General features: G+C 41.7%; 1 protein-coding gene across 1 annotated transcript; it reads left to right on the top strand.

Moving 5' to 3' along the window:
* The first annotated feature begins 505 nt into the window (after positions 1-505).
* LOC121912069 (sprouty-related, EVH1 domain-containing protein 2-like) lies at positions 506-27,530 on the top strand. Its single transcript, XM_042434132.1, has 6 exons — positions 506-1,175; positions 16,701-16,893; positions 17,000-17,168; positions 17,979-18,043; positions 24,478-24,636; positions 24,763-27,530. The coding sequence occupies exons 1-6, from the start codon at positions 1,150-1,152 to the stop codon at positions 25,549-25,551; spliced, it is 1,401 nt and encodes a 466-aa protein (XP_042290066.1). The 5' UTR covers positions 506-1,149; the 3' UTR covers positions 25,552-27,530.
* Positions 27,531-27,823: the final 293 nt, after the last annotated feature.

Genomic DNA, 27,823 nt, shown 5'->3' with positions numbered 1-27,823 from the left:
TAACCACAAAGTCCTTTAATCTTTCTTTATTTCATCAGACATGCTATTGGAGTTTATGGTGGCTAAACTTTGCTCTTTTTTTCGGTCATTCAAACGTAACTGATCATGCAATCGATACTATTTTATGAGTTCAGCCAACTCCAATTGCATTAACTGTGTGTCTCTGGTATTTTCTATAATATTCCCATGATAAACCTATACTAACCTAATTTATAATCTGAGACGTGTTGAGTTTACGGTGACCGTCTCACTCTGGTATTTTTAATTTCCCATGGAATAACTATAATATCCACTTGAAACTTACAGGATTTTTATTTGAGAACAAAGGTGACATGTCCGGATTTGAAATCAAGGATCCGGGGAAGGGAAAGAAGGAGGAGGGGGGGGGTCATTTATCAAGGGCCCCTACGGCTTGCAGCTCGTGGGCCCTCCACCAAAATGTAGACCGACGTCACCGCTTCCGCCCTGCGCCCCCTCCTCCTCCTCCTCCTCCTCCTCCCTCCCTCCCTCCCTCCTTCCTCCCCCGGCATCGTTGGAGCTGCTCGGCTGCCTGCAATCCAACATGGAGTAGAGAGAGATGGGGCTCTAGCGGGGCCACCCCTCGGTAACAACAGCGACGACGCGCTTTTTACGCACAACTGGAACCGGAGTCGTCGGTGAAAACATGCGCCTTAGGACTTATTAACGGAGTGTGTGCCTTGTGTGTGTGTGTGTGTGTGTGAGTGTGTGTGTATGTATGAGTGAGTGTTTGCGAGCGTGCGTGTGTGTGTGCGTGTGTGTGTGAGAGTGTGTGTGTTTGGGGAGGGGGGGTGGGGGGGCGAGAGAGGAGCTGGATTCGGCTACTAAATTGTCTGTATAGGCTACGTTACCTGCTGAAGGCGATGGGGTATTAAAGTTGAGAAAGGGGCATTTGCGATCCAGAAGCAACTGGGTGGCTCAGCCGAGGGGAAAAGAGGAGAAAAGTGAAGAAAAGAAGACGGAGCTACAGCCAGTCGAAGGCAAGCCAAAGAGCCGACACTCGCACAAAGGCGCAGGGGGGATTAGCTTTATGCGGAATTGGAGACAGGATCGGAGGAGCCCGCGGTGAAAGAATGACGAGCGAAAAGTATGCAATCGCCGTGGTACATTACCTGAGGTGAAACGAGAAAAATGATAGAAGAAACACACCCAAACGAGTAAGTACTGTATCTCAAAGATTTCTCTATCCGTCTCTCTCCTTCTTTCGCTTCTTCCAATGCCTACAAGTTGGAGATGATTAGGGCAACTTGGTGGAATGTGCAGCCTAAACTCCCCTCTCTCCAAGCTGGTTTTCCTATATGTCTTGCATTTTATTTTATTTTTATTTTTATTCAGTCGATGGGATTTTGGTGCTTGATGCTGCTGTGAAGCAAAGTATTGACAGTGCTGTACAAGAGGCTTTTTAAGGCCCCCACCTTGGTGTAGACTTGAGAAGGCAAGAGAGAGAAAGAAGAGTAGGAGGAGGAGGGGAATAAGCGTGGGTGGATCGGAAACATTTTCTGAAAGGATCTGAAGCGAGAGAGCAGGCCCTGTTGCAGCGTAACTTAGAAACTCAAACACGCCCCGAAGTTACACCTTTTATAAATACGCAAACAGCAGCGAGGTCACGCACCTCTTGTTTGTGCGTTGTTCAGTCCCCAAAAAAAAGAAAAAGGAAAAACCTGACGGCGTTTACAGAGGCAATTTCGCCTCGTTGTTTGGCCACATCTGTGTGTTTGCTTCCAACCGAAGGGGGAAGTCTCACAGGATATGAGATATCCGATATGCCTCATCCGCCATCTCTTTCTCAATCGCCCTCATTTGCATAGCCTACCGCGCTCCATTCATAAAAAATACCGATTGTAAACGACGTCTTGCCCTGAAAAAATACGCGTCTGTTTCTGTTTGATTCGAGCCACATGTGCTTCCCTGTTTCTGTCTTTGCAGACCGGCGATCGTGCTGCTGCGTCTTGCGAAATGTAGCTGATATAGAGCCGTACAATGTGCAAGGCCCACAGACCTGTTTATATGGCATTGGCACTCATAGGCCTATATGGAAGCGCTTGAAGCTTAAAATTAGCTTTACTGGAAATGAACTGTGGGTTAATCTGAAATACATGTTATACTGGGCAGGTGTCAGAGCGCTTTTAGCCCAGTTGTGTGGACGTTATTGTTTCGACAAACACGAATAGACCACCAGAGCTTTGAACACACGCAGATTATGATAGTTTTTTTCCAATGTGAGTCTGCAGACGAGGCTTTGATGTCGTGTTTATGGCTGAAATTACTCAAATGTAAATGTTTCGGCATGCCAGAACTGTTTAAATTATTGGCTACCATTATTATCGACAGCACCTCCGTCTCTGTCAGACTACATGGGGCTGTGCTCGGTAGGAATGCCTGCCTTGCAGATCTCTGTCGGCGGGGGTGGAAGGGCGAAGGGCACCGGAGGGGATGTTTGCGCTGCGGTGGCGTGACGCCGGCTCATTCATAAAAGCCCTCTAACCTTCAGGCCGTCCCCATTCATGCCTGCTGGCCGCATAGGCGCCTAAGCAATGGAGCAAGTGGAGCAAATGCATCCCCATTATTCAATTAGTGGGAGCAAAGTTATGGTTTTGCTACCCCACTTTTTGTCTTTTTAAATAAAACAAAACAAAAAACTTACTATCATACAGTCCCCGCAATCAGATGATTATATTTCAGCAGCCTATATCAATGATTTTACTATTTTCAGCAACTGTGAAAAACAAGTAATATTAAAAACTACACATTTTGAGTTGGTTCAATCTAACTTGTTTGCCAAAGCAAGCTTTCGCTGTCAGTCCAAACAAGAGTCTGACTGTTTTTAAAGGTGAGAAATATACCATTTAGCTTAACTGCAATCATTGTCTGAAAATAGAAAATAAAGGCTAGTGTATGTTGGATGAACCTGCTTGGTACACTGACTTCAGTCAAACTTTTAAAGTAGCTAAAAGTAGGATTGTACTGTCACTGAAATGCTAAACAGATTTGCGAGTTAGCTAACTTTGCCAGCCCGCTCGCCTAACGTTAGCTTGTTGATTGAACAGGATTCATCTGTTCACGAAGGAGCCGAATCAGAGTTGGCTCTTTTATAGTCGAGATAAAGGCTTATGTAGGCTTAAATCAACCAATAACACAATAATAAATTCATAACAGATAACGAAGCAGTGCAAAAAGAGGACACTGACTGACAAGACAGAGCAGCACAGCCCCATAGCAGCACCCTGCAGCAGCGAGTTATTCAGTGAGAAATATGCACAAATCTATTGTAATTTATTCCCATGCATGCTGCTCAGAGTAATCCCAGTCAGTGGCTCTTCCAGCAGCAGCACAGCATCTCTCCCTCTCAATCATTTCCTGTCCTGTTCTTGATGCATTCTTGGTTTTTATAGCACCCTTTAACCTAACTAAACTACACTAGTGCAGGTGGCTGTTTCTTGACTTAATCCAGGGGGTTAGGTGGTGTAGAAATGCAGGAAATTTGTTTTAAATTACTTTTTTTTTTTTTATGAAGGAGGACCCCCAGACCATTTCTGTGGTGATGACGTGTAGTGCTTTTCTTATAGTGTGATGTGCCCTTTGCATCACACCCCCCATAGCACACAGAGATCAATGGCTGATTCACGTTCATTAAGAAAAACAAAAGCGTATTATATGCTCTGATAATATAACTGTCAAATAACTGCGTAATCATGGAAACTATCATGATATGCCAACAAAATGTATTGCTAGCAATAAAGTTTGGTTGTGTAGGCTTTATGAATGGCCATACAGTTGTGTAATAGTCTTGATAGAGCAAAAATATTAATAGTTATGAAATACTTTTTATTTTAATTATTTTGTTAAGATTCTCCCCAGCCATACAAACTCAAAACATGTCTTCAAGCTATACCCTATTATATTAGCCAACATCTATTTAGGCTTCTGTTAAATGTAAACTTAATTAACATTAATGCAAACAGGAATAAGCCTTGACTGACAGATGTCGATTAACTCTTGACTCTGCTTTGCCAAATGATATCCAGACTGTCTTAAAATTTCAATAGCTGATTTGTGACAACAGTCAGTGTATCAACTAATGAATTTAACTGAAGTAGCCCACTACTACATGGCCTGCTAATATGTTTTAAAGGGACAGGTTCACAATTTTTCAAGTTTGTCCTAAAACAATAGTCAGGTGCCCAAATTAACATTGAAATAGGTTTCTCCTGCTATAATCATTCCTCCTGTTCATACTGACCATTAGAAGATCCCTTCATAATGCATTTACAGTGTAAGTGATGGGGACCAAAATCCTCAAGTCTCTTTGTGTGCAAAAATGTATTAAAAAGTTTATCTAAAGCTTCAACCGTCCAAATCAAGTAGATATCTTTCAACGTTACAGTCTTTTTAGTGCCAAAGCTCCTCTTTTTGTTACTATACTTCCATCGCAGCTCAACAGGGAAACATAAAGAGGGAATTTGGTGCTAAAAAGACTGTAAATGAGGCAGATATCCACTTGATATGACTAACTCAGACTGCTGAATCCTCATATAAGCTTCAGATAAAACTTTTTAATGCATTTTTGCACAAAATGACTGGACATACTGTCATTTTCATTGAAAGCACATTTGAAGAGGATCTTTTAGTTGTCAGTATGAACAGAAGGAATGATTACAGTGGAAAAAAAAACCTCTTTCAGTGTTCATATGGACACCTGACTGTTGTTTTAAGACACACTTGAAAAATTGTGAATCCGTCCTTTAAGGCCCATAGAACTGCAATTGATATAGTGCATAATACATCTATTTTAGTTGCAGTTTATGTTCATTTATTGTTGTTCATTGTGCATTGTACAGTAACTATTAACAATGTTTTACTACAGTTGTACACTTATCGTCTTTTAAATTCTGATAGTAACCTTTTGGTGCTTCATAAAGCGTTTATTGTCTCATTACTGGGCGGAAATAATGTGCAGTGTGCTGTTATCTGCTAGCTGTGTGTTGTGGTTTCTTATCAGAAATAAAAGCCTTTAATGGGATTAAGGCAGGGTCAGGAAATGAACACACCTTTTATACCTTTTGTGTCATGTTAAAAGGTTCAACAGTGTAGCTTTTCCTCTGCTTATGTACCCTGTGTCACAAGTTAGATATTTTACTACCTCTCTTACTTTTTGTACAGCCGATTGTATGTCTGTAGATAAACAGCACGGTCTAATGGTGCAGTCACATGCCTCACCTGCTCAATAGACCAATCAGATTTGATGTGTCAGTTGGCTATCAGTAGGCAATGTGATTACAGGCACATACGTTCTGCTTTCTGTTGACTACATGTCCTAAAACTAAACTATAACCGTACCCATCATGTCCTCAATTTGGAGGATGTTCCTCTTTGTCCTGTCCTTCTAAGGAGATTTATTACCTTTTTATAAAAGTGTAAGATCCCTCTTAGACACACATACACCCTGTAGAGTCACAACACAAGCAGAGGATGTATTGATCTGGTGTGTGTTGCTGCAGGGTCAGCATGTGCACAGTCAGTATCGGACAGGAGATGCCCGGTGACATTCAGCTAAGGTCAACGTAGCAACGAAACATAATCCATCCCTGAACAAAAAGCACTCATCAGCTGGCAAACGCAGCAGAGAGGAGTTAGCAGGTCTGCATGTTCCCTCAGCAGGACTGTTCTGTTCCTCACATTTATATTTTTCTACGTTGGCAGCATTTGATATTGAGACTATAATAAACCTGACAGGTGTGGAATTTCAGGACTGTGAAAAAGCTCATCTCCAAAACAATGCACGATTGGCAGAATAACCAAATTACAGATACTGTAGAAACCAGTCATTGACATTAGTGTAAATGTGTCACCTCCCTTGGTCATAAAGAAAACTTTTTTTTTAACATAGCCTTGCATCTAAACTGTAGCAACTGCACATTTTGTTAAAGGAATATTACACCCCTAAATTACTTTGACACTGTTATAAAACTGTTTTCTGCTGCACCCATTTTCCCTCACCCCACCATGTCTCTTACTTTGCTTAAATGATTTCTACACATTCCCCACAATGCAACAACAAGCCAGAGGGCCTGGATTATGGCTGCAACTAACGATTATTTTCATTATCGATATAATCTGTAGATTATTTTCTCAAACCCAATGTGACGTCCTCAGTTTTGTCCCGACCCAACAGTCCACAACTGTCATACTTACTATCATAAAGGACTAAAGAAACTAGAAAATATTCACATTTGAGAGCCTTAAATCAGAGAATCTTGCAATGTTAAGTCATTGCAGCTCTAGCCCGGATGTGTTGCATTCATTTGTTAACTGTACATGAACATGGAAAGATTGATCGCACTTACAGCAAAATAAGGTGCTCTTGTACTTAGGAAGTGAAACTTGTCCCCCGGACTTGAAATGCAACATGTCTTGTAGCTGCATTGTTTTCTGGTATATTGAGGTTACAAGTAGTGTAGTAAATGGTCTGACTGTCTACTCTGCAATGATTCAGAGGGACTGATCTTTAAACCTGACATTTCCTGTTTGTCTTAGTATGCTGAAACATTTTTTACTGTTAAACTTGTGGCTTGCTAACTTTAGTTTTACGTATACACTATTGGCATATACTGTAAAAGGGTGTTTAAAATATAATAGCTCATAACAGGAGGGGAAGAGAGACTCAGAGGGCTAATTTAGCTGGATATCCTCTCTTTTATAATGGGCCAAATAACCACATAACGTCCAAAGACATTAGAGAAAACAGCATGGAGAAAGAACAAAAAGAAACATGACATGATATATCTGGATAAATGTATAAGTTATTATGATTATATATAAAGTATATATGTATACAGATACACAGATAATTAGCATGGCACATGGTGTTACTAACATATCACACTCACGTGCAAACAAACAGAGAATCAGCATGTCCACAAATGAACTTCCTTTACAGACCCTTGGTATTTTTTCTCTCTCTCTCTCTCTGTACTCCCCCATACAAACACACACACACACACACACACACACGCATCATGTGGAACAGATCCTTGTTCACAGTGTTTCCTGTGTTTTACAGAGCAGCTCATCACTGGTTGCTATCCGGAGCCTTTATATAATAGCTTGAGCTGTTTATATCTGAAGACTAAACAATGGACCCGGATTGTTTGCCTGTTTTTTTTTTTTTCTTTCTTTCTTTCTTTCTTTCTTTCTTTCTTTCTTTCTTTCTTTCTTTCTTTTTTACTAATCTCTGCTCATCAGCTGACTGGATGACCAACATTATAATAACTTGAGTTTTCATTCACTTCACTCTTGTGTGTTTTTCGCTTGTCACACCAAGTATACAACAATCCACTGGACCGGTTATTGAAGACTCAAATTCTTGTCAGCTCTTCAGTGAAAGAACAACCTCCCTTTCACTGCTTCCCTAACCAGTTCAGGTTTATGCTTTGTTTGACATCTTACTACCTCGATGATTGACATAACGCATATCTTTGGCCTGCATGTAATATATATGCTTATGTAGAGTAACACTACTATACCGTACATTATGTGCACTGCTGTTCTGGCTGATTTGTATAAAAAGATGAGACAGATAGATCTTTCTCCACACGTGATATTTTAAGGAAAGGACATCATTTTATTGCACATATTTTGAAAGTCCGTCTAGTTCAGCTCGATGACTCATAAATTGGTTGACACAGTCTCAAACTATCTCGCTCGCTCGGAGTTTATTCCTGCAAACGCACAAGTCAGTCTCAGGTCTTCCCTGTCTCCGTTTATGTTTAGTCACTCTTACACAGCTACACGTCTTTGAATCTCAAGTTGGCCCACTTCCACACAGTACTGTCATATATATTTTAAAGGGACAAAATCATAATAGATGTTACATATTTCAAACTGGCTCTCTTTTTGTAATCTTGAGCTTCTCTTGTTAACATAAAATTGCAACTATTCCTACAACACATAATAGAGAAAGACTACAGGCTATTTAAAACACTAACCACAAATAGCATCAGGAAACGCTGCAGCCCATCATGTGTAGTGTGTTAAATATATCAGCATATTTAGACTAGGGAACCCCTGAGAGAACAGACTTCCTAGTGTTCATTATGCAAATCATTTTCTGTTGGTTTGGTGCCCTGGAGCTTGACCACAGGCCGTCTAATTACAAGATAAACCATTGACATCTGACAGTTTATGTAAACGAAGTCTACCTGATCAAACTTGCCACGGTTAACGTTGTGCAGGGAGCATTAGAAAGCCCTTCGTCGCTTACGTTTGGCCCAAAGTGTTGAACTTAACACAGCGTAAGAGGATATGAAGCATTATAGAGGGTCTTGGTTGGCTTTTCAGTCGTCTGTAAGAGGTTTAGAGCCAATCAACTTGTTTTATGTACAGTTTCCACATTGATGGAGATGAAGGGGCTGCAGAGTTACCTCGGGGATGACGGCTTCCTCTTGGAGTACAGTTACAGGCTTCTGGATAAAATGTGGGATCTGTGACACAGCTGGGCCCTGAACATTTCCAAGTAGTTGTTTTTGAACCAAACATATCACAATATCCTATATTTTTTTGTGAATACAGGCACTTTTACAGTTACTTTGACTTGATTCAGTGTGATATATAACCTTTTCTTTGCTCTCATTTTGTTTAATAATCATAAAACAATGATTTTCCATCCTGTAGAGTTGAGAACAATCTGACTGTAATAGCATTTAAAATGTTCAAGTACAGTAACCCTCTTTTGCTCCCAGGGAGATTAATAATGGTGAATAGGCCTGAACTCGGAGCGTGATTGGTCAGTTGGATATGGGATGTTATCCGTTAACGCTCTTCTGCATATTAGTGACCTCACTGTCATGTCAACTGACACACACACATGCACGCACGCACGCACTCACTCACACCAGCAGCTCGAGCCTTTTGCTGCCTAGACGTGAGCGTTCCACATAACTACGGCTGACTGACAGAAAGCCGATCAAACTTCCCCTCAGGAGCCTCCAGTGTCAATAGTTGTGAATGAACTCGCTTCACCTCTCTCGCTCTCTCTGTCTCTCTCTCTCTCTATCTCTCTCTCTCTCTCTCTCTTTCTGTCTTGCATTAGCACACAGAAATGAAAAAAGAGTGACAGCCAAAATTAAATTAGAAATCATATTCACACTTAAACTGATTTTCCATTTTTATGTTGTATGTAACTAAAAATGTCACCAACGCATTACTTTTACATAAATCACTTTATTTTGTAGAAATCTGCTCAGTGTTTCTTAATATAAAAATCCCAGCTATTATAAAATCCCACATTTTTTTTGGCCCTCCTCCTTTTTCCTCTCTAGCACCCAAATCAGAAATACTGTACGTTGAAATACCAACACGAAGCCCTGCAGAACTGCAGTCTGTAACTTGTCTGCCGATGATTATGTATATGTACTAACAAAGTGTTCTTATGTACGGTATGTAAAGAAACTGCATTTACTCATATCTGCAGGCTGTTTTCACACCACCTCTTTGAACTGTTCTATATGGAACAAGTGCTTGTGGGGGGTTATTTGTGGTTATTTAATGAATTACGCAGTGAGTAAAAGGTCAAAATTAACAACACATGTTCATCACAAGTTAGCCAAACCAAACATAAGGCCTTACAAATGCTTATTCAGTCTAAACAATAGTGGGGGGAAAAAAACAGAGGTAATAAGTTTACAGTGATTAAAAAGTGAAACAGAGAAACCAACTAGCACATGGTTGTAATTTTCACTTCATTCAGTCAACTATTTATTTATTCACTTTATGTAGCTTTGCTATTGTTCCTGAACCAGGAGTGTCAGCTTGATCTGTGAAGCACTGTTAGTGTATACAGAGGTACAAACCAGTAATGAAATGATCCAGATCGTGAAGCGACTTTCAGAGGCTTCCTGGTCGTTGCAGACAGAGCATGTGCTGTGTGTGCAGCCCCAGAGAGAGGCGGACCCTGTGTGTGTGTGTGTGTGTGTGTGTGTGTGTGTGTGTGTGTGTGTGTGTGTGTGTGTGTGTGTGGTTCTGTTGATCAGGCAGAGGCGCGGCCAGTCATTCCTTGTCAGAAGTATAGCCGCCCTTATCACACATGGCTGGCCTTTTTATCTGTCACACATGAGCTGGATTCCAGACCTGATAACCAGCCTGCTTCCCAGCCCCCTTTACTGTTTTATTGCTATATTGCTGCACACAGACCACGTCAGGTATTTGCAGGGTCCAGCTAATATGCTAGCACTGTTGCCACTACAGTATGAGCTAAAAGTATGTATTTAAATAGTTATTTGTTTCTGCTAAGTCCAGACAGGATGTGGATGCTGACGTGGTTTATCGGCAAATTAAATTTACAAATAGTAGTTAAGAGTTGATTGACGGAGCACTAATGTGGCTCGGTAGGGAATGTACGAGTGTGTACTCCACCCACAGCGCATTTCCTCATTATGATACAGACTTGTTTGCAAGGTGTGGACCCGGCATAGAAATGAAAAGTAGAGAATGGACACCTACATTCACAACAGGACTCAAGGACAAGTCTGCTACAAGTTTATATGATGTAAAATCATTCTGGCACTTATTTACAGAGCACATGGAGTTCATCAATTGTCTAATAAAAGCTAACAAGTTACAATCCACTTTGGTTATTACAGTCAAAATAAAGAAATACTACAGAAAGAGATCTGAATATTCTTCCTCTTTAAATTCACAGCTAGCTTTTGTAACTGGCATAAGTTGCTAAAGTATTAGCAACGATTGGTATCAAGCATCATTAGCTCGACCAGAAATTTGCATGTGAACATGAAAGTAGGGAGCCTACGATCTATCTCTCAATACTATTTTATATCTGTGGTTGAAGTGAAGTAATGACAGCAGTATAATCGATGAAACCGTTTTTGCATAGGCTATTAAATGCGGTGCTGTAAATGATTGTCATGATACCGTTCTATTATTCAGACTGTATGTTATTATATTGAATGGCGCCTACACTAACTGGAGGAGCTTCTGAGTCACAGCGGGAGGAAGTAGATCAGAAACATGGCCTAAAGTCACGTAGTAACATTAACTAGTAACATTAACATAGACCACCAACAGGCAATAGTGCATTATTGTATAGTGAAAGCTGGCTACTGCAGTATATTGCCCGTCTTATGAGGCCAGACACACCCTGTACCTTTGACCCGATGGCAGCTCATATTAATTTAGAGGAGGATGTGATTCATGAACTGCCTGCTCCTATCTTATCAGCGGCGCGTTGAGTTCCCCTCAATCAGCCTTTTTAAACAGTCATCACTCAACTTTTGACACTTTACATCCCTGTCTTACCTAAAAGAGTTTGAAAAGTGGTTGTTTACCAGTCTACAGCCTGAGGTTGTAGCTTGAGGTGTACTGGCAGAGGTAAAACTCCTCTAATGATAAAATAACCTTATAAAAATTCCAGTTAGGCTTAGTGGTGGGGGGAAATATAACAATGATCCCAGCCTCTCATATTCATTATGTTATTATTCTGGTCTCCCCGCCAGGTTGTGACTGGGTTAGGGTTATATTAGGGTTAGATAATATTAGTCAACCAGTGATGTCTGGGAGAAATCTGTATATAAAGTTAAAGATGTGTGTGTGTGAATTTTATTTTTTGCAAACAGGTGATTTATAAATAGTGAATAAGCCTTACTAAAACTTAACCGCCTTTTCTCAAAGTGGGTGTCACGGTCCTTTTTTCAGCATCGGTACCTCGTGCAACATTCGTGTGGACAGAATTAGATTCACAGCTCCCAAATGTATGTGTGTGTGTGTCTGTGTGTATTTGTGCCAGGACGTGTGGTCACTCCCATGTGTATTAAAGTAGCGCGTTGCTGCTGGTTGTGGCCGTCTGTGTGTTCCAACCGCAGATTACAGGGCCTGTCGGCAGACGGGGCTCTAAACGTGGGTCACAAGACGGCCCAGAATGTGACATGTTCATCTCAGAGAGCTGATAGCCAGTACCTTAAAGTATCTTAAAGCACATGTGCTTATATAACACAGAATTTAGTGTTATTTCTGTATGTGGGTGGCCTAGATGTGTGGTTCCCATATGTGAATGTGTCGTACATGTGTTTGAGTCATGTTGAACCGCAGTAATACTTAAATATAAAAGCAGCAGTGTGGATTTTCAAACTAAACATTTCACATTGTGTCAGAGCTGCCCTGAAAGAAATAATCTCTTTGGTTGAATTGAAGCTGAAATTGAAGGTTTCTGCACTTTGTCACCCTCTGTGTTAGCAAGAGGCAACTGAAATGATGTTGAACTACAACAATGAGGCATCCAGAGTTACATTTGTGACATAATCTCATCAGCCACATTGATAGCATGACTTACGTCATCGTTTGAGACATTTCATGTGAAAAATAATGAATAATAACCAGTAAAAAAAAAAACCTCCACACAAACTACAACTTTGTTACGGAGCGTCTAGTGGTCACACGTTACAATATTTGTTGTTAGATAAGCTTTGTGGTTAGCTATGTGGCTAACAGGTGTATGTCAAAATAGGGGTAATTTATTTGAATAACTGCCCCCAATTTTTATCATTAGGTAGTTCACAGCTCTTAAACTGCTATTTAAATCCTGATCATTTCTGTTGTTTCCATCACACAGAAGCTTTTAAACCAATATTCATGTTCGTCTTTTACACACTTTGTCATCACATTTACTTTTGGTTTCTTTCCTTGCAACAGATTAATATGTATTTATCTGTATATATCTGGGGTAGAAAAGCCTGTTGTTTCAAAGCATGAAACTACAAAAATGGCACAAATTAATTTTACAGCCAGAGAGATGGCAAGCTGCTACCCAGAGCAAGCTTATATAGCAGCATATAAATGACAATTTCAACCACCAAATGTGCTAGTCTAACATCTAACAGTAGCTGACATAAAATTACATCAGTTAATTGTTATAAAAAAAAGCCAGTTAGCAGTAGCTTAGCTGATCTTATATATTCAGTGTAGTCATTCTAGGCTCTAGCTAGCTAGTGTAAGCTATTCTTGTATGCTAGCCTGATTCTCCAAGATCTCAAGTTAATGGAAATATAAATAGATCACTGACGTGTCTGTTTTGAATTCCTTTTCCTTTGCTTTTGTTGCCATTCAAGTTTCCCACGTGGCTAGCTAGAACCTGAATGACTGTTTGCCTCCGCCCATTGTGGTTTGACATGATATGAATGATTTCTGCCTACAAACTGTATCACTGAAGCTCCAGTAGTCTGCCACCAATAACAATTTGACTTTCAATGTCATGTGTTCAAAAATGATTACAAAAGTAGGCTGTGTGCTAGCGTGTCTTTAACGCTCCAACACAATGAACCTTTAATATATGAATGGAAACATCTAATGTGATGAAGTGGATTTAATATGTATGTGTGTGTGTATGTGTGTGTGTGTGTGTGTGTGTGGGGACATGAAAACCTTGTGGGTGACTGTGGTTGCTTCTCTGTGCGGACTGTTTGTCTGCTGTCAGCCAGTCAGTCTGTCATTCAGTCAGTTTTATGAATGTGTGTGGGTGGGAGCTGGTGAACCAGTTTTGCCACGTGTGTGTATGTGTGTGTGTGTGTGTATGTGTGTGTATATGTGTGTGTTTGTTTGATGTTCACTTCAAATCCCCGGGACTGTCTGTAAGCTAATTATATAACAACACCTCTCTCATTCACTCCCACTCTGCCTCTCTTTTTCCCCTCCCTCCCTTTCTCTCTTTCTATGTTTCTCTTTCTCTCTTCATCCCTCTCCCGCCCACACACACACACACACACACACACACACACATACACATAGAGTGCAGCATCGATGGAATACACAGAGGTACATCCTGTTATTGTCAGATCATTCATGTGGATTGTGACTGTGTTCATTGTGTCCCTGTGAGGGTGGTGGCTGTCATGCTAATGCTTGACAATGCCTTGTATTTTACCATTCAACCTCCATTGTATTGTCTCATGTTATAGGCACCGACGACTCTATTGGCTGCAGAGGGAGTTTTTGTCATGTATTGTTCAGTACGGCTATATAGACTAAACTGCGGCAGAATTATCTGTCGGTTTGTACGATGTGTGTCTGATTGTGGCTCCAATCGGCTGTTGTTTTTTTTTAATCTAAATGTTCACCAACTGGTGTGTAGATGGAACAAGGTTACTTTGGTTTGGGCAACAATTCTGTGAAGCAGGGCTGCAACTAATGACAACTAATGTCGTTAAAAATACATCAGTTTTAATTATTTTTTAAATAGGTGATTAATAATTAGTCTGGAAAATGGTGAAAAAGGTCTGTTGCAGTTTCCAAGTGTCAAAGATGTCATTTTCACTTGTTTTGTCTGACCAACACTCCAAAAACCCAAAGATATTCAATTTACAATTAAATAAATCAGGAAAAAGCAACAAATCTGCACATTTGAGAAGCTGGACAGGTCTCCCTTGTACTGTAAAAGAGATAATGTATCTCAAGAGACTTCCTGTTTTAAAGGTTAAAAAAAAGAAAAATGGAGAATATCACACCTTGACAAAAAAATTTGCCACGTACCTTTAATTTTACTTGATAAAGAACATTTTTTTACAAAGTCAGTTATCAGAATTGTATTGTATTGTAATTTTCCAGTGGTCAAGTATAATCGATTAATACACTGATTGTCTCATGTTGAAATTTGCTTTTTTGAGGAAGATTTGAGCACCAGTAAAGAAAAAGCAACACCAAGCTGCATTAAATTAAAGTGTGTGTGTGTGTGTGTGTGTTTTTGTGCTGACTTGTCCCGGTGCATCACCTCCCACCTCAGCACAGCGAGGACCAAGCGAAGTCGTGACTTGAGACGCCCTCAAACATTCTGCCATCGTGTGAAAGCAGCTCTATAATAAACCACTGTGGCATTAACTAACTCTTAGAGTCTTGTTCATGCCAGAAACATTGAGAAAAGTTTACAGGAAGGTAACTTTTTTCTTACAAGTCAAGGCCAGGATGAAATGACAGTTTCTGCCTGAGGAAGAATTTTTTATATGACATGGAAAATATTTGTTCCAAAGCTTAAATACACATTTCACCTCTTCCCTCCTGGAAGTGCCTCTCCCTTTGAGTTATAAGTGTTTTCTTTTCTTTGTTGTTTGTAATTTGTAGAGCTGCAACGGTTAGTTGATTAATCGATTATTCAATCGACAGAAAATTAATCTGCAACTATTTTGATAATCAATTAATTCCTTTAGTAATTTCTTAAGCAAAAATTTAAAAAAATGTGGATTTAATGCTTTTCCTTGTCATATATTATAATAAACTTAATATCTTTGGGTTTTGGACTGTTGGTTGGACAAAACAAGACATATGATTGTGGAAAATTATAAATCATTTTTCACTATTTTCTGACTTGTTATAGACAACAAAAGATAAACTATTAATTGTGAAAATAATCGGGAGATTAATTGTTATTTGCAGTCCTTATATTTTGCCTCCTTTGGTGTCCATTGGATTTTTGCACACCTATCATAGGTGTATGTGTACATTCTTTGTATTTATACTAAGAATTTACATATAAGGTATTGATATTATCACATAGAAATGCATTTCTTGCTTCAGGAAAACAAGCTGTTCAAAGTGGCTTTTCTGTTGGAGTGGTCTATGATTGACGGCTCACCTGCAGGAAGTCAAACTGGTGACGCCTTATTAGAATTAAAATGACAAAATGAGAGCCTTGTACTGGCTCGGTTTGTTTGTAATATTAATGAAGCTGTTTATTTAACTTGCTGAAACGATAGCGTATCAGTTCCTCCAGGTAAACATGCAGCAGGAGGTGTGTGGTGGAGATTTCCTGTAACCAAACAAGATCTCAACTTGTGGTTTTGAGTCATTTTGGTTTCAGGCAGAGATCGTTCTGCTCCTAAATATTGATTGAAGTCTTCTGAGGTTTCATTATTAACTGGCATATTTACCAGTGTCGCTCACAATCCTCTTGAGGCGTCATCGTGTTTACATAATAGATAGTTGAAAGTATTTTGAAGTTGAGTTAAATGGAAATGAAACGCAGCATCTGATTCTATAAAAATGCATGTGCAGGATATTCTGCATACAGCATTTTATGGTGCATACTAACTGACCCAACCAGCAATAACAGAACATTTGATTTATGTCAAGTTTTTATTTAATAGTGGATGTTCACCTGTGACGTGATTAAGTTTCCTCTCTGACTACAGCTACAGGAAACGCAGCATAAAGTTTTCTCATGTGATGTATTTTTCCAGTATTAATTTAAAAGCTTAGTTTTCCTGCCATAAAATACCTTTAAAAAGCTTCATTAGCCTGGATTTCAGTGCAGTTTTAGAGGCTTTACTTCACTGACAAAGATGAACTTGACAAAGATGAAAAAACACAATGTTAGAGATGTTCATGAGTCACTATTCTCAGATCCAAAATGTAGGTAATTATATTAGTAGAGAAGGAGGATCGCTCTCAAACCACATAGTTAAACACATATTCTTAGCAATGTTTTGTTATGCAGTGATTATCAGCTATTATAGCTTCAATACAATCGGCGTCAATGTTGTTTTTCTTAGACACGTATCAGACTGCTGTCACATTCTGTATCAAACATGTTGTTCCTGCTCCACCCTGCACTTTAATATAAAAACATGTTTTTGCAATTATCATTCTAATAATTCCTTCTCTCTCTCTCTCTCTCTCTTTCTATCCAGTGACAGCTACATCGTGCGTGTGAAAGCGGTGGTGATGACGCGGGACGACTCGAGCGGTGGCTGGCTGGCCCAGGACGGGGGCGCTCTGAGCAGGGTGGGAGTGTGCCGCCTCCTGCCGCCGGAGCTGGCACCCGTGCCGGCCTCCAGCAGCTCCCAGTTCCTCATCCGTGGTGAGCGGCTGCGGGACAAACAGGTAAAACACAAACACACACACACACAATATGATGATGAGAAGCACTCGAAAGGTCATTTAAGGAGAAGAGATTGGAAAATGTGTCCCTGTTGTGTCTGATTAACAGGTGATCCTGGACTGTCCGCTGAGGAAGGATCTGGTTTACACCATAGCAACGCCCACGTTTCACCATTGGAAGGTGGAGGACAGGAAGTGTGGCCTGTCTTTCCAGAGTCCGGCTGACGCAAGGGCTTTCGACAGGGGGGTACGGAAAGCCATCGAGGACCTCGCTGAAGGTACGCTGTGCTACAGTGGGTCAGTTTATCTGCAGGTCAGATTATAGATCACTCTGGAAGTCCAAGCTGATTCCAAAACCAGATGCAGTTGATTTTTGAGTCAAAATGTCGTCTGTAAGAGGGTTATGATGAAGTCATGGTCATGAATAAAATGGGCAATAAACAGTGTACATGTCTTTCCAAATGTACAGTTAAAGAAATGTCACATACAAATCCAAGAACATCCAACTAATCTTCAGTATTCAGTGCTGCAAAGTTTAAACCCACAAGTATAATTCTTTACATTTTGTGTAGTCCAGGGATGAAATTAACGACCCGGTGTGGAAAACTGAAAGATTGCTTCCGTTAGATGATAGATTTTATGGAAAAGTGAAGTTAGGAAAGTAAAGATAAAGCCTATCCAGTGGTTGCCAAAAGTAAAGTGAGTTTAAGCTGAGAGGCAAAAGTCCACATCTGCAACATGTTGTGAGACAGACTCGAACTCTGAGTAGGTGTTCAAATAATACAAATTGGGTAATACTGTGCTTTCAGATATGTCGGGATACTGCTTAATATTGGAGGTACAACTTCTGATTCTGATTGAGGGCAACAGCTTTCAATGATAGAAAGAGAATAATGTAATGAAAATAAGTGCAGACTGACTTTAGAGGCATAAAGTGATGAGCTTTAAGCTCAGCTGAGCTCTACAAATAGGACACCCAGATGTTCCCGCCCTGCCGTAATATCTCCTCCGCTTATGTTATTTTCTGTCCATCTCATTTTCACTCCAGCTTTTACCTCACGAATTAAGTTATATTTTCTTCTCGGTAGGCTCCACAACCTCCTCTACAGCACTCCAGAACGAGGGCGAGCTGGGCGACGACGACGTCTTTACTGTAAGCATGTTTCTTACATTCACTATCCAAGTCAGAATTATGTGTAATAGAGGTCCATCCATCCATTTTTTTTACCTCAACAACTTTCTCCTTATCCATTATAACTACTACAAATCTTCAGAAATATTTGTGCTTTTCCCTGACAAGATGAATTGTCAAGGTTGAATAAGCAATATGTTCCAAAAGAGAGCAACTATGAAGAAAACATATTTGCCAGAAAACAACAACGTTGGTTGTCGGATGGCACCTCGTCTCCACTGATTTGTGGGTTCACATAGAAAATAATACTGTGGATGTTCCAGCGTACATCATGCAGTGCCAGTGTCTTTTCAATTCTAGTGTTGTCACAATAACCACAATTTTAATTTTGGTACCAGCTATTTTCTACATAAAGTAATAAACTGGGTTTGTAGAGTCCAGCTCGGCTCAGTTTATCTCAATCCTTCTTTTAACATCTCAAACAACATCCTTTGAAAGCATCACAGAAAAAGAAATTTCAGGTTGCAGAGTGCAGAAGTTTTTTTTGTTTTTTTTTAGTAAAGAAGGAGAAAATCCAGAGCTGCTACTTGGCTCTGGATTTAACCATTTTCAGTACACACTAATCAACTATTCAGCCAAGATCTTAAAGGGATCTCCTGCATCCAAAACATATCTCAGGATTTTATTTTCTGCTGTCTAACAGAGCGTTATTCAGCCCAGGACATTAGTATTCCCTCTGTGTCACATATACCTGCCACAGTCCATGAAGTGTGTGTGTCAGGGCCTCTCTACCTTAAGTTAGCATGGAGGACCCCCTCCCCCCACTCTGTAACCTGACACCAGGAGCAGCAGGCAGGGTCACAAGGTCACTTCCTGTATCCCACCACCTCCCTCTCTCCTGGTGACCCCCCCCCCCCCTCCCCTCCACCCCTCCAACCACCTCCCCACCCTCCCAGTTGAAAAGGAGAGCAGTAACCAAACTAGCAGCTAGCAGCTGTTTCCCAGCTTAGTGCAGGGCCGGTGATTTACGAGAGGAAGTGCCTCGTGGTTCATCTTTGACTCTAGCTGTCTGTAAGGGCCAAGACTAATAGGTGCTCTGCTGGGAGTGTACAGCCACCACAGAGACGCACACAAACATATGAGGAGGGGTGGAGGGAGGCTACAGCGCTGTCAGAGGGTGGAGCAACGCCTGAAATGGAGCATCAGGTTTTCAGTGAAGGAGAAGCTTTCGGTGCAACAAATCCAAAGCAATTCCAGGGTGTTGTTGCTGGAAAAGCTGCTTTATTCACCTGAAATAAGACTCAATTGTAGCTTATAACATAACAAATAGTGAGATAGCCTCCATATTTCCATCTCAGCCGTCTTTCAAACCACTGAATTGAAACTTTTTTTCTGCACAAACATGGCTCCACCTTTCTGGTGAATCACCTCTAATGGCCCCGACAGACCAAGCCCACATTAGGGAACTAGAACCAGCAAAGGGAGACTGATGAAGTATTTTGTCTCGCTTCACGTCTGCTGTTAAAAATTGTACTTGGACACACTACAACGACTACAGCCAACGGCTAGCGCGCTGCTAACATGCACATACATCCTGCACCTGCACGAGAGGAAATATTTAGCCATGTGTAATCCTAAAAAAAAAAAAAAAAAAAGTGGAAAGAAAAAACTAAACTAAATCTAGCCTACCATTTTTACTCCACATTGAGTCTATGTTAAAAACTATGTCATATATACAGTATATGTCTGATAAAGCTGGAACTAACACTGATAGTTTAGCTTTGGACTGGTGTGGTCAGGCCAAGATCTTATGCTTGTGGAAGAATGACAATGACATGAAAAATGAGGAAAAAACACATTAAATTTGTGAAATAAATGATTCACCAGGTTGAACAGTCACCTAGCTTTCTTTACTGGAGATTTGCTATCTGATACTTTGTTGCTTAAAGTTTCCAGCTTAGTCAGGTTTAGTTATTTTCTGCTTTGATTTATTGAGAAACTTGTCTTCCTCTCTCTGACTGTGCCAGTCGTCTGCGTCCATGCGTGTCATGTGTTGCAATAGATACACAATGCCCTTTGGGAAGAGTGAGAGAATGTAGCCAAACCATTGTATTAGCCTGGTGAACTAACAAGTCAGTAATTGATGACATAAAACGAAATTGTAGCTTTGAGCCTTGAGTCCAAAGCATTTTACAATGTGCCTCAACACATTCGCTGGCTTAACCATCAGGCGCAATAGGGGTTCATGGCTTTGCTCAAGGACACCTCGACATGTGGACAAGAGGAGCGATCGAACTGCCAACTACCCTGCGACTAACAGACGACCTGCTCTGCCTCCTGAGCCACAGCACATTAAGCAGTATCAGGTTCAGTCGAGCAGGGTCAGTTTTAGGCTCACACAGAATTCTTCTCTTCAACCCAGTGCCTCAGCCAACAATTTAACACACTCAACCCCCAACTAGTGCCAACTGTGCCAGACACTCTGCAAAAAGTACAAGCTACGGTCAGCAACAGACACTCAATAACGGGCCAGCGATGCCACGACTGTTGGCTCGGTGTGTCTGGACCCTGCTGGAGTTACGACTGTCATCAACAATGTCCAAGACCAAGATCCAGTCTTAGCATTTATGTTTTCCTCTACCTGATGATCTTCTCCACAGAGAAAGTATACAGAGCATTGATAGCATTTTGGGAAAAAATTCACCTTTTTCTACACAAAAAACACAAACATATTGAGACCTTTTCTTAATGGGACTCGAGGCTCACCATGTCTTGTGAATGCTGTCAAGTTTTAACACAAGCTATGACACTAAAATCACAAGTTTATAACCACGGGGGTACATCGAGGGGTTCAGTACTGCTTGTTTTCCTCTTAGCCTCTGTCAATGACCTTTCCCAAAGTTAGTGGCGGCGGCAGAGGTTTGCGAGGCCGGCAGTCGTGGACAGGGGGAAATGCTGTGGCAGATTTACAGTCTTTGGGGGACGGGGGAGGATGGTCGGAGGGGCTGGGGAAAGGGGGGAGGTGGGGGGATAGCTAGGATGGACATACTTCCTAAATTATTCCTCGTTCACCAAACCTAAACTTAACCCAACCCTTCCTCTGTCCCTCCCTTCAGCACGTCTCCTCTCTGTGTCTCTATTTTGGCTCATTCACAACAGGGGGAGTGAAAGCTATTGAAGCAATTCTGGGCTCATCCCAGGAGAGCGAGACGGGCCTGTTGAAGGATGAATCCTCCCGAGCTTTGAGTCAGGACATGTTTTGTGTCAGAAAATAACTTGAAATGCCCTCTGTCCAGCCTTGGGCCAGAATATGTAGAGAGAGGATGTCCAGAAATATAAACTCTCCCCCTCAACTCCTCTCTGTCTTCTTGTGCAGTTTGCAGCAGAGAGTCTGGTCTGTGTTTTGAATTAGTTGCAGCCGTGGAGGCCAGAGTAGGACTGGTTTTAAACCGTATCAGCTCCTCCCCCCCGGTAATGTCTTCTCCAGGGGGGCGGGGCCTGGAGCGGAGGCAGCATGTTATGTTATTTTTGGCCGGCTGCTCTGAGGGCTTTGTAAGAAAGCAGGGGGAAATTCTCAGCATGGCGGTATCCATGTGGGGAGCACAGCCCTGGACACAGAGCGGGGATATAATGGGGATAGCTTCAGCAGACAGACAGACAGACAGACAGAGAGACAGACAGACAGACACACACCAGATCTGGGTCATATAACTCTGGCTAATAATTCATAGCATTCGTTTAAGGCTCGTTGGAGTGCCAGATAGGAGATATTTAGCACATGGGGTTAAGATTTTGTCAACTTGATCATGTTTGAGAGTAAGTTTGTTTGACTTTTGCAGGGGTCATATGTTACTTGACAATAATCCTGTGTTTACACTGCATGAAACATAGTTCTGTTTGGACATATCATAAGTTGGACTAGAGGCTTTAAAGCAGTTTAGTAACAGTTTTGAGCAGGGAAAACATTTTTTGCTGGTTTAGTTTTAGCATTAAGCAGTCGTAATATTGCACTGATTAGATAACCAATAAGTGATAAAGATGTGGAATCATGCAAAAATAAAATTCAGATCCATTTGTTGAGCTGGATGATTGATGCAACCATTTTTGATCATTCTTTTGTTACATTACATTCATTTTGGTAGACACTCTTTATCCAAAGTACCTTCACATTTTTTTCCCCACACTCATGTTTTACATTTGAGTGTCCTGCTCAAGGACACTTTAACATATGGATAGGAGAAAAGCCAGAGTTTGAGCCACCAGCTTCTCTTTCTGAGATATTTTATTTCATTTTGCCTGTCCAGTAAAAAGTTGTGGAATCAACTTCTCATCTGTTTTGTGCATGTGGAATTGTTTTTGTTTTGTTTTTTCATGAAAATAAATCATATCAGCACGGAAAAAGGAAGCACAGAAATCTCATGGCTGCTGCGACGCTGCTGGCAGCGACCGAGCAATCGGCACTGGCCAAAACTTTTCTGGACAGACAAACCTGTTGACCGTTGATATGAGTTTCTGTGAATGTGGTGACCTTTTAATGACCGATGGTGTTGTTGTCAAAGCCAGATTAAAAAAAAGTGCAGAGAGTGACTTTCACACCTAACTGCGCAGATTGACGCTAGAGACACGTTTATATTTTTCTTTTTTCCAACATTAACAAGTCATTAAAGGGTCAACAAAACTATTATATGCACAGGGTGCCTTGGTGGTCTAATGGGTTACCATATAACTGCAACGTCCATGGTTCAAATCCTGGCTGGGGGACCGTAGTTGCATGTCATACCCCCCTAAAAAAATGTATACATGCCAATTCTTAAACAGTTCAACTGCTCAAACTTCAATCAGGGGCTGCAAGTAATGATTATTTTGATTATTGATTAATCTGCAGATTATTTATCTTGATTAATCAATTGTTTTGTCTATAAAATGTCAGCAAAAAAGTGAAAACGCCTGCTCTAACTTTTCCAGAGCAAAGGTGACGTCTTCAAATATCTTGTTTTGTCAGACCAACAGTCCAAAATCCAAAGATATTCAGTTTACCATCATGTATGAGAATTGAACATTTGAGAAGCTGAAACCAGCTTTTCCATTTATGCTTTAAAAAAATGACTAAAACAATTATTCAATTATCAAAATAGCTGCTTATCGATTAATTGACTAGTCGTTGGAGCTCTATTTCCAACCTTCTGGAAGATAAAGCCACTTCACTTTTGATTGAGTCAAATACATCTCATATATGCACACACACATACATACATAAAGAGACAGGAGAAGTCCCGACCTGCCTATCAGCTGGTACACTTCGAGCCCCTTCACTCAACCCCACAGAGGTTGACCCCCAGTGTGGCTGTCTGAAATCTGTCTGTCTGACCGCTACACAGCAGCGGCCCGACTGTGTAGTGTCTGGCCAAGATTTGAGTTGGAGCCGAGCCCTGACAGCCTTTAGCGGAAAGAGGACAGGATACTGTTCACACACACACAAACACAAACACACACACACTCGCACAAAGTGGTGGAAAAGAGAGAAGGAAAGGTAGGAATGTGTAGAAAGTGAGATTGAGGAGAGGAGGACAGGTTTTTTAGGGGGGGGAGTGAAGAGGAGGGGGGAGAAGACTCAGGGGAGAGGCCAAAAAAGGTGATACTGAGTGTGCAGAAAACTGGCTTCCTAATATCAAGTCACGCCACAACCTTCATCTCAAACATGACAAATCATTCTTTCACATGTCCAACGATATCGTCTGGTGCTCACAACCAAAGTGAGTTTAACAGGTGAATGTTTAAACGATTTAAAACGATTAGCAGAACGAAGAATTTATCATTTATCAAACAAAAACGCCAAATATTTGCTTGTTCAAGCTTAACCGGTGTGAGGATTTACTGCTTTGCTTCTTTGTTGAAACTGTTGTAGAGATTACTTTATGCATATTTGGAGGCTGTAGTTGGTCGTGCTGTTGGAGGTGTTTTGCATATTTTGTCCACCCCATTTACATCAATGTGGGTAAACAAAATAATAGAAACACTATCCGTTGGGTCAGATAAAGTTCATCACAGATCTTGCTGCAGTTTCAAATGCAAAAACAATACCTGCTTGACTCCTTACGTCACCGTGGTAACCTTAACCAGAAAGGTTATACATAATCTCCACTTTTATAATTAGCTAACATGATTTTAAACCTAATTGTTTTTACAGGTTTTATGGATTTCTAAATGAATCCTGTTGCTGATGTTTTATAGCAGATGTTATTAATAAAAGTTTACCTCACACACAGTGATCCAAATGTGGATCAAGTGGCTCGGAAAACAGAGCTCCCTCTTCCTGTTTTCCCAATCAGTGCCGAGCCGAGGTTTCCTGTTTTTGTTTGTCCAATCATGGCGTCCTTTCGCACTAACTATTTGTTTGACGTATCCAATGAGAATGCAGGTTTCAGCCCGCATCCTGTGTTTGTTTGTCCCCTCAGAACACCACAGACAGCTCATCCAACTCCTCCCAGAAACTGGAGAGCTCCCTACAGCCGCTGGAGTCCTCGCCCCTTCCGCAGAGACACAAGTGTATGCTGGGACATCGTCACGACCTCCATGACCCCTATCGGCTCTCAGACCACTACTTTTTGGACCAGGTGAGACAAAGAGCTTCTGGTTATCTCGTTATTTTTTTCGTTGACGTTGTTTACTGCTCCCCTTAAACAAACCGTACGGGATGATTACTGCCAGCAGCGTTAAACCTCTACCCTCCTTTCTTTCAGCCGCTGTCTCGGCTTCCCCGCCATGTCACCTTCCAGGAGGATGAAGAAATCGTCCGCATCAACCCACGGGAGCGCAGTTGGGAGCGAACTACCGAGCGTCTCCATGGCCGCCAATCAGACCGCTCCTGGCTCACGGGCTACGAGGACTACCGCCACGCCACAGTGCGTGACAAGTTCATCCAAATGGACGACTCTGAGTCCTACGTCCACTTCGCCAAGACGGAGGCGCAGAAGCACGACTACACCTACCCGCTGGCACCGGCCCTGTCGCCCTCAGACTCTGACCCAGCCCTCGGACCCTTGACCAATAAGGGCCATGGCGGCTCGTATCACCACGGCTTCTCTTCTGTGGTCTCCACCCAGCCCCGCTCCTACCTCCCGAGCTCCTCCCCATCCTCTAATGGCGGGAAGGGGCGGAAGCAGGGGGAGGTGGAGCGCGCTCATTGCGAGCATTGCGGTGAGCACTTTTACATCACCGACAATCGGAGAGGCCGGTGCCAGGATGCGCCGGACCCTGTGCGGGCGTGCATCCGGCGGGTCAGCTGCATGTGGCTGGCAGACACCATGCTCTACCACTGCATGTCCGACCCAGAGGGGGACTACTCAGACCCCTGCTCCTGTGACGGGGGCGAGGGCAGCGGCGGAGGCCGATTCGGCACGCGCTGGTTAGCCCTGCTCGGCTTGTCTCTGGTGGCGCCCTGCCTCTGCCTTTACCCGCCTCTCCACGCTTGCCACCGGGCGGGGCTCATGTGCGGCTGCTGCGGAGGCCGACACAAGGCCCTGAGCTGAGCCTCCACGCTTGGAAACGGCAAAACCTTAACCCAACGCAAGCACAGGGAAAGGGAAGGATGGGGGAAGACAGGGAGGGGACAAGTGGTCATGGCTGCTCGCTCTCTTGCCTTGGTTTCTCTGGGTTTCTCTACAAATTCCAGACACTGAAATAAGCCAAAAAAAAAAAAAACAGTTGGTGCATTTTCTGAACGGCCTGGGAAGATAAGCTCCCCCTTACGGCAGACAGTTCTCTCAGCTCTCCACGTGGCCATTTCATGCTCTGTTTCCAGTGAGAGAGCGCTCTTTTTCAGGGGGCCTTTTTTTTTTTATAGCTGACCTATATGTCATGTATCACATATGCAGGTACTTTATACTTTGTACACTGACTTGGCGTCAAAGAACTTGAATTATTTCTCTTTGTTCTATTCTTTTCTCTCCTTTGATGTTCGCGTGGCCATTTTGTTTATATTCTATTCCAATATCAGGCCCGCTCAGCTCAACTCCAGCTACAAGAGAAATCAGACACTACACCTCTTTGTGTGTGTGTGTGTGTGTGCGCGTGCGTGCGTGAGTGCGTGCGTGTGTGTGAATGGTATATGTGCATGCTTACAATGTGCGCCGAGGCCTTTTGTTGTCAGTTCTGCAGCTTATAGTAAAGTTTATGTATATAGTCTATGTAGCTCTCCGCCATCGACATCTTCTTTGTTCACTGAAAGAAACGTGGTACTCATCTTAATCTAATATCCCAAAGATTTGTGTTTTTATCCTATTTATTTTCTCACTAAATTGATCTACCAGCAAAAAGGGTGCTGGGTTGTGATTTACTCACTGAATGAGACAGTGCCTCAAGTCATGCTATGATACTCTAGCATTTGTCTCCCTGCTCCTTTCACATTACTTCAAACAGTGCCTAAACTATCACCTAAACCAGGAACCCATCCATTGTTAGAGTTCCAGTCTTGGCTTATTTTACTGAACGTACACTTGAAGCGGTGTGTGTGAGATTTTTTAAGGCTCTGATTTCCTCGTTTTTTCGCAGAATCTCAGCCAGTGGTCCACGTCATGTCAAGGACTAGAAAAAATCAGAGATACCGTTAAAATTGGTGCCCGTTATTGCCTTAAAATGTGGAGTTGGAGATGGTCACTCCAAACGCTCCAAACTTCACCCCCGTCCCTCTGAAGATGTCTGCTATAATGAAAAGCGTGAGCATGGTTATGGCTCCAAGCAATCAGCCTCACCACATATACTTATAAACTTGGCTTAAACTATTTTTATAATGAAAAGGAACTCTTAAAAAGTTTCTCATCAAGTGTGTAAACTAAGGACTCCAGTATGCCTGCGATGTACAATCAGCTCCCCTCTTTTAGCCCCTTCCTCCAGTAGAGCCCACCAGTCACATATGTGGAACAGCTACGTCCTGCCTGAGGAGGATTTGAATGGTTTAACAAATCAAATGTGTTTTAAACCATGTTTAAATCTATTCCAAGTATCCAAAAAAGAAAATAGATATGAAACCTTCTAGCTAGTTGTCTGCAATTGAAAATCTGACATATTTGTGATTGTTTAAGGTCATAAGGTCTTTTTTTGGCCAAAAATCGATATAATTATGACCTTTTACATGGACAATGTCACTAGAACAATGTAGTGAGTCTTATTTCACACTTATATATATATAAGATAAGTGTAATTCTTGATTTATTAAAGGAATAGTTTGGCATGTTGGGGAATAGACTCATTTGCTTTCTTGCCAAGATGAGCTTGGATGAGCAGATTGATACCACACATCTCTGTGCATTAATATGAAGCTAACCTACAGCTGAAATATGGTTAGTTTATCTTAGTAGAAAAACTGAAAAATAGGGGGAAATAGCCTGGCTGTGTCCAAGATCTTGCTTGTTAAATCCACACAAAAATTCAAATGCATGTTAATTAGTGAGCTTTGGAGTTTCAAGGTGTGTATTTTTGGTTTTTTTAACCTTTGGACAGAGCCAGGCTAGCTGATTCCCTGTTTTCAAGTCTTTATGCTAAGCTAAGCTAACCATCTCTGTAGCTGTAGCTTCATATTATCAGGCACAGACATGAGAGCGGTATTAACTGTCTCTCCTCTTACTCCCGGCAACAAAATGAATAAGCGTGTTTCCCGAAATGTCAAACTCTTCCTTTGAGGCCAAATTATGGGAGATTAACACGTGAGACAACTTGCTGAAACCACAGTTACATGTAACTAGCGTGCTCTGTCCCTCTCAGTACTACAGTATTTATGTTTTTTCCTCCCATGCTCGATTTGGT

This window comes from Thunnus maccoyii, chromosome 14, assembly GCF_910596095.1.
Source record: "Thunnus maccoyii chromosome 14, fThuMac1.1, whole genome shotgun sequence".
NCBI lineage: Eukaryota > Metazoa > Chordata > Actinopteri > Scombriformes > Scombridae > Thunnus > Thunnus maccoyii.
This window is presented reverse-complemented; position numbering and strand designations above follow the sequence as displayed.

Coding starts and splice junctions, on each gene's coding strand:
- LOC121912069 (XM_042434132.1), top strand. CDS start 1,150: ATGATAGAAGAAACACACCCAAACGA. Junction 1,176..16,700: donor GAAGAAACACACCCAAACGA/GTAAGTACTGTA, acceptor CTTTCTATCCAG/TGACAGCTACATCGTGCGTG. Junction 24,637..24,762: donor ACCACTACTTTTTGGACCAG/GTGAGACAAAGA, acceptor CCTTTCTTTCAG/CCGCTGTCTCGGCTTCCCCG.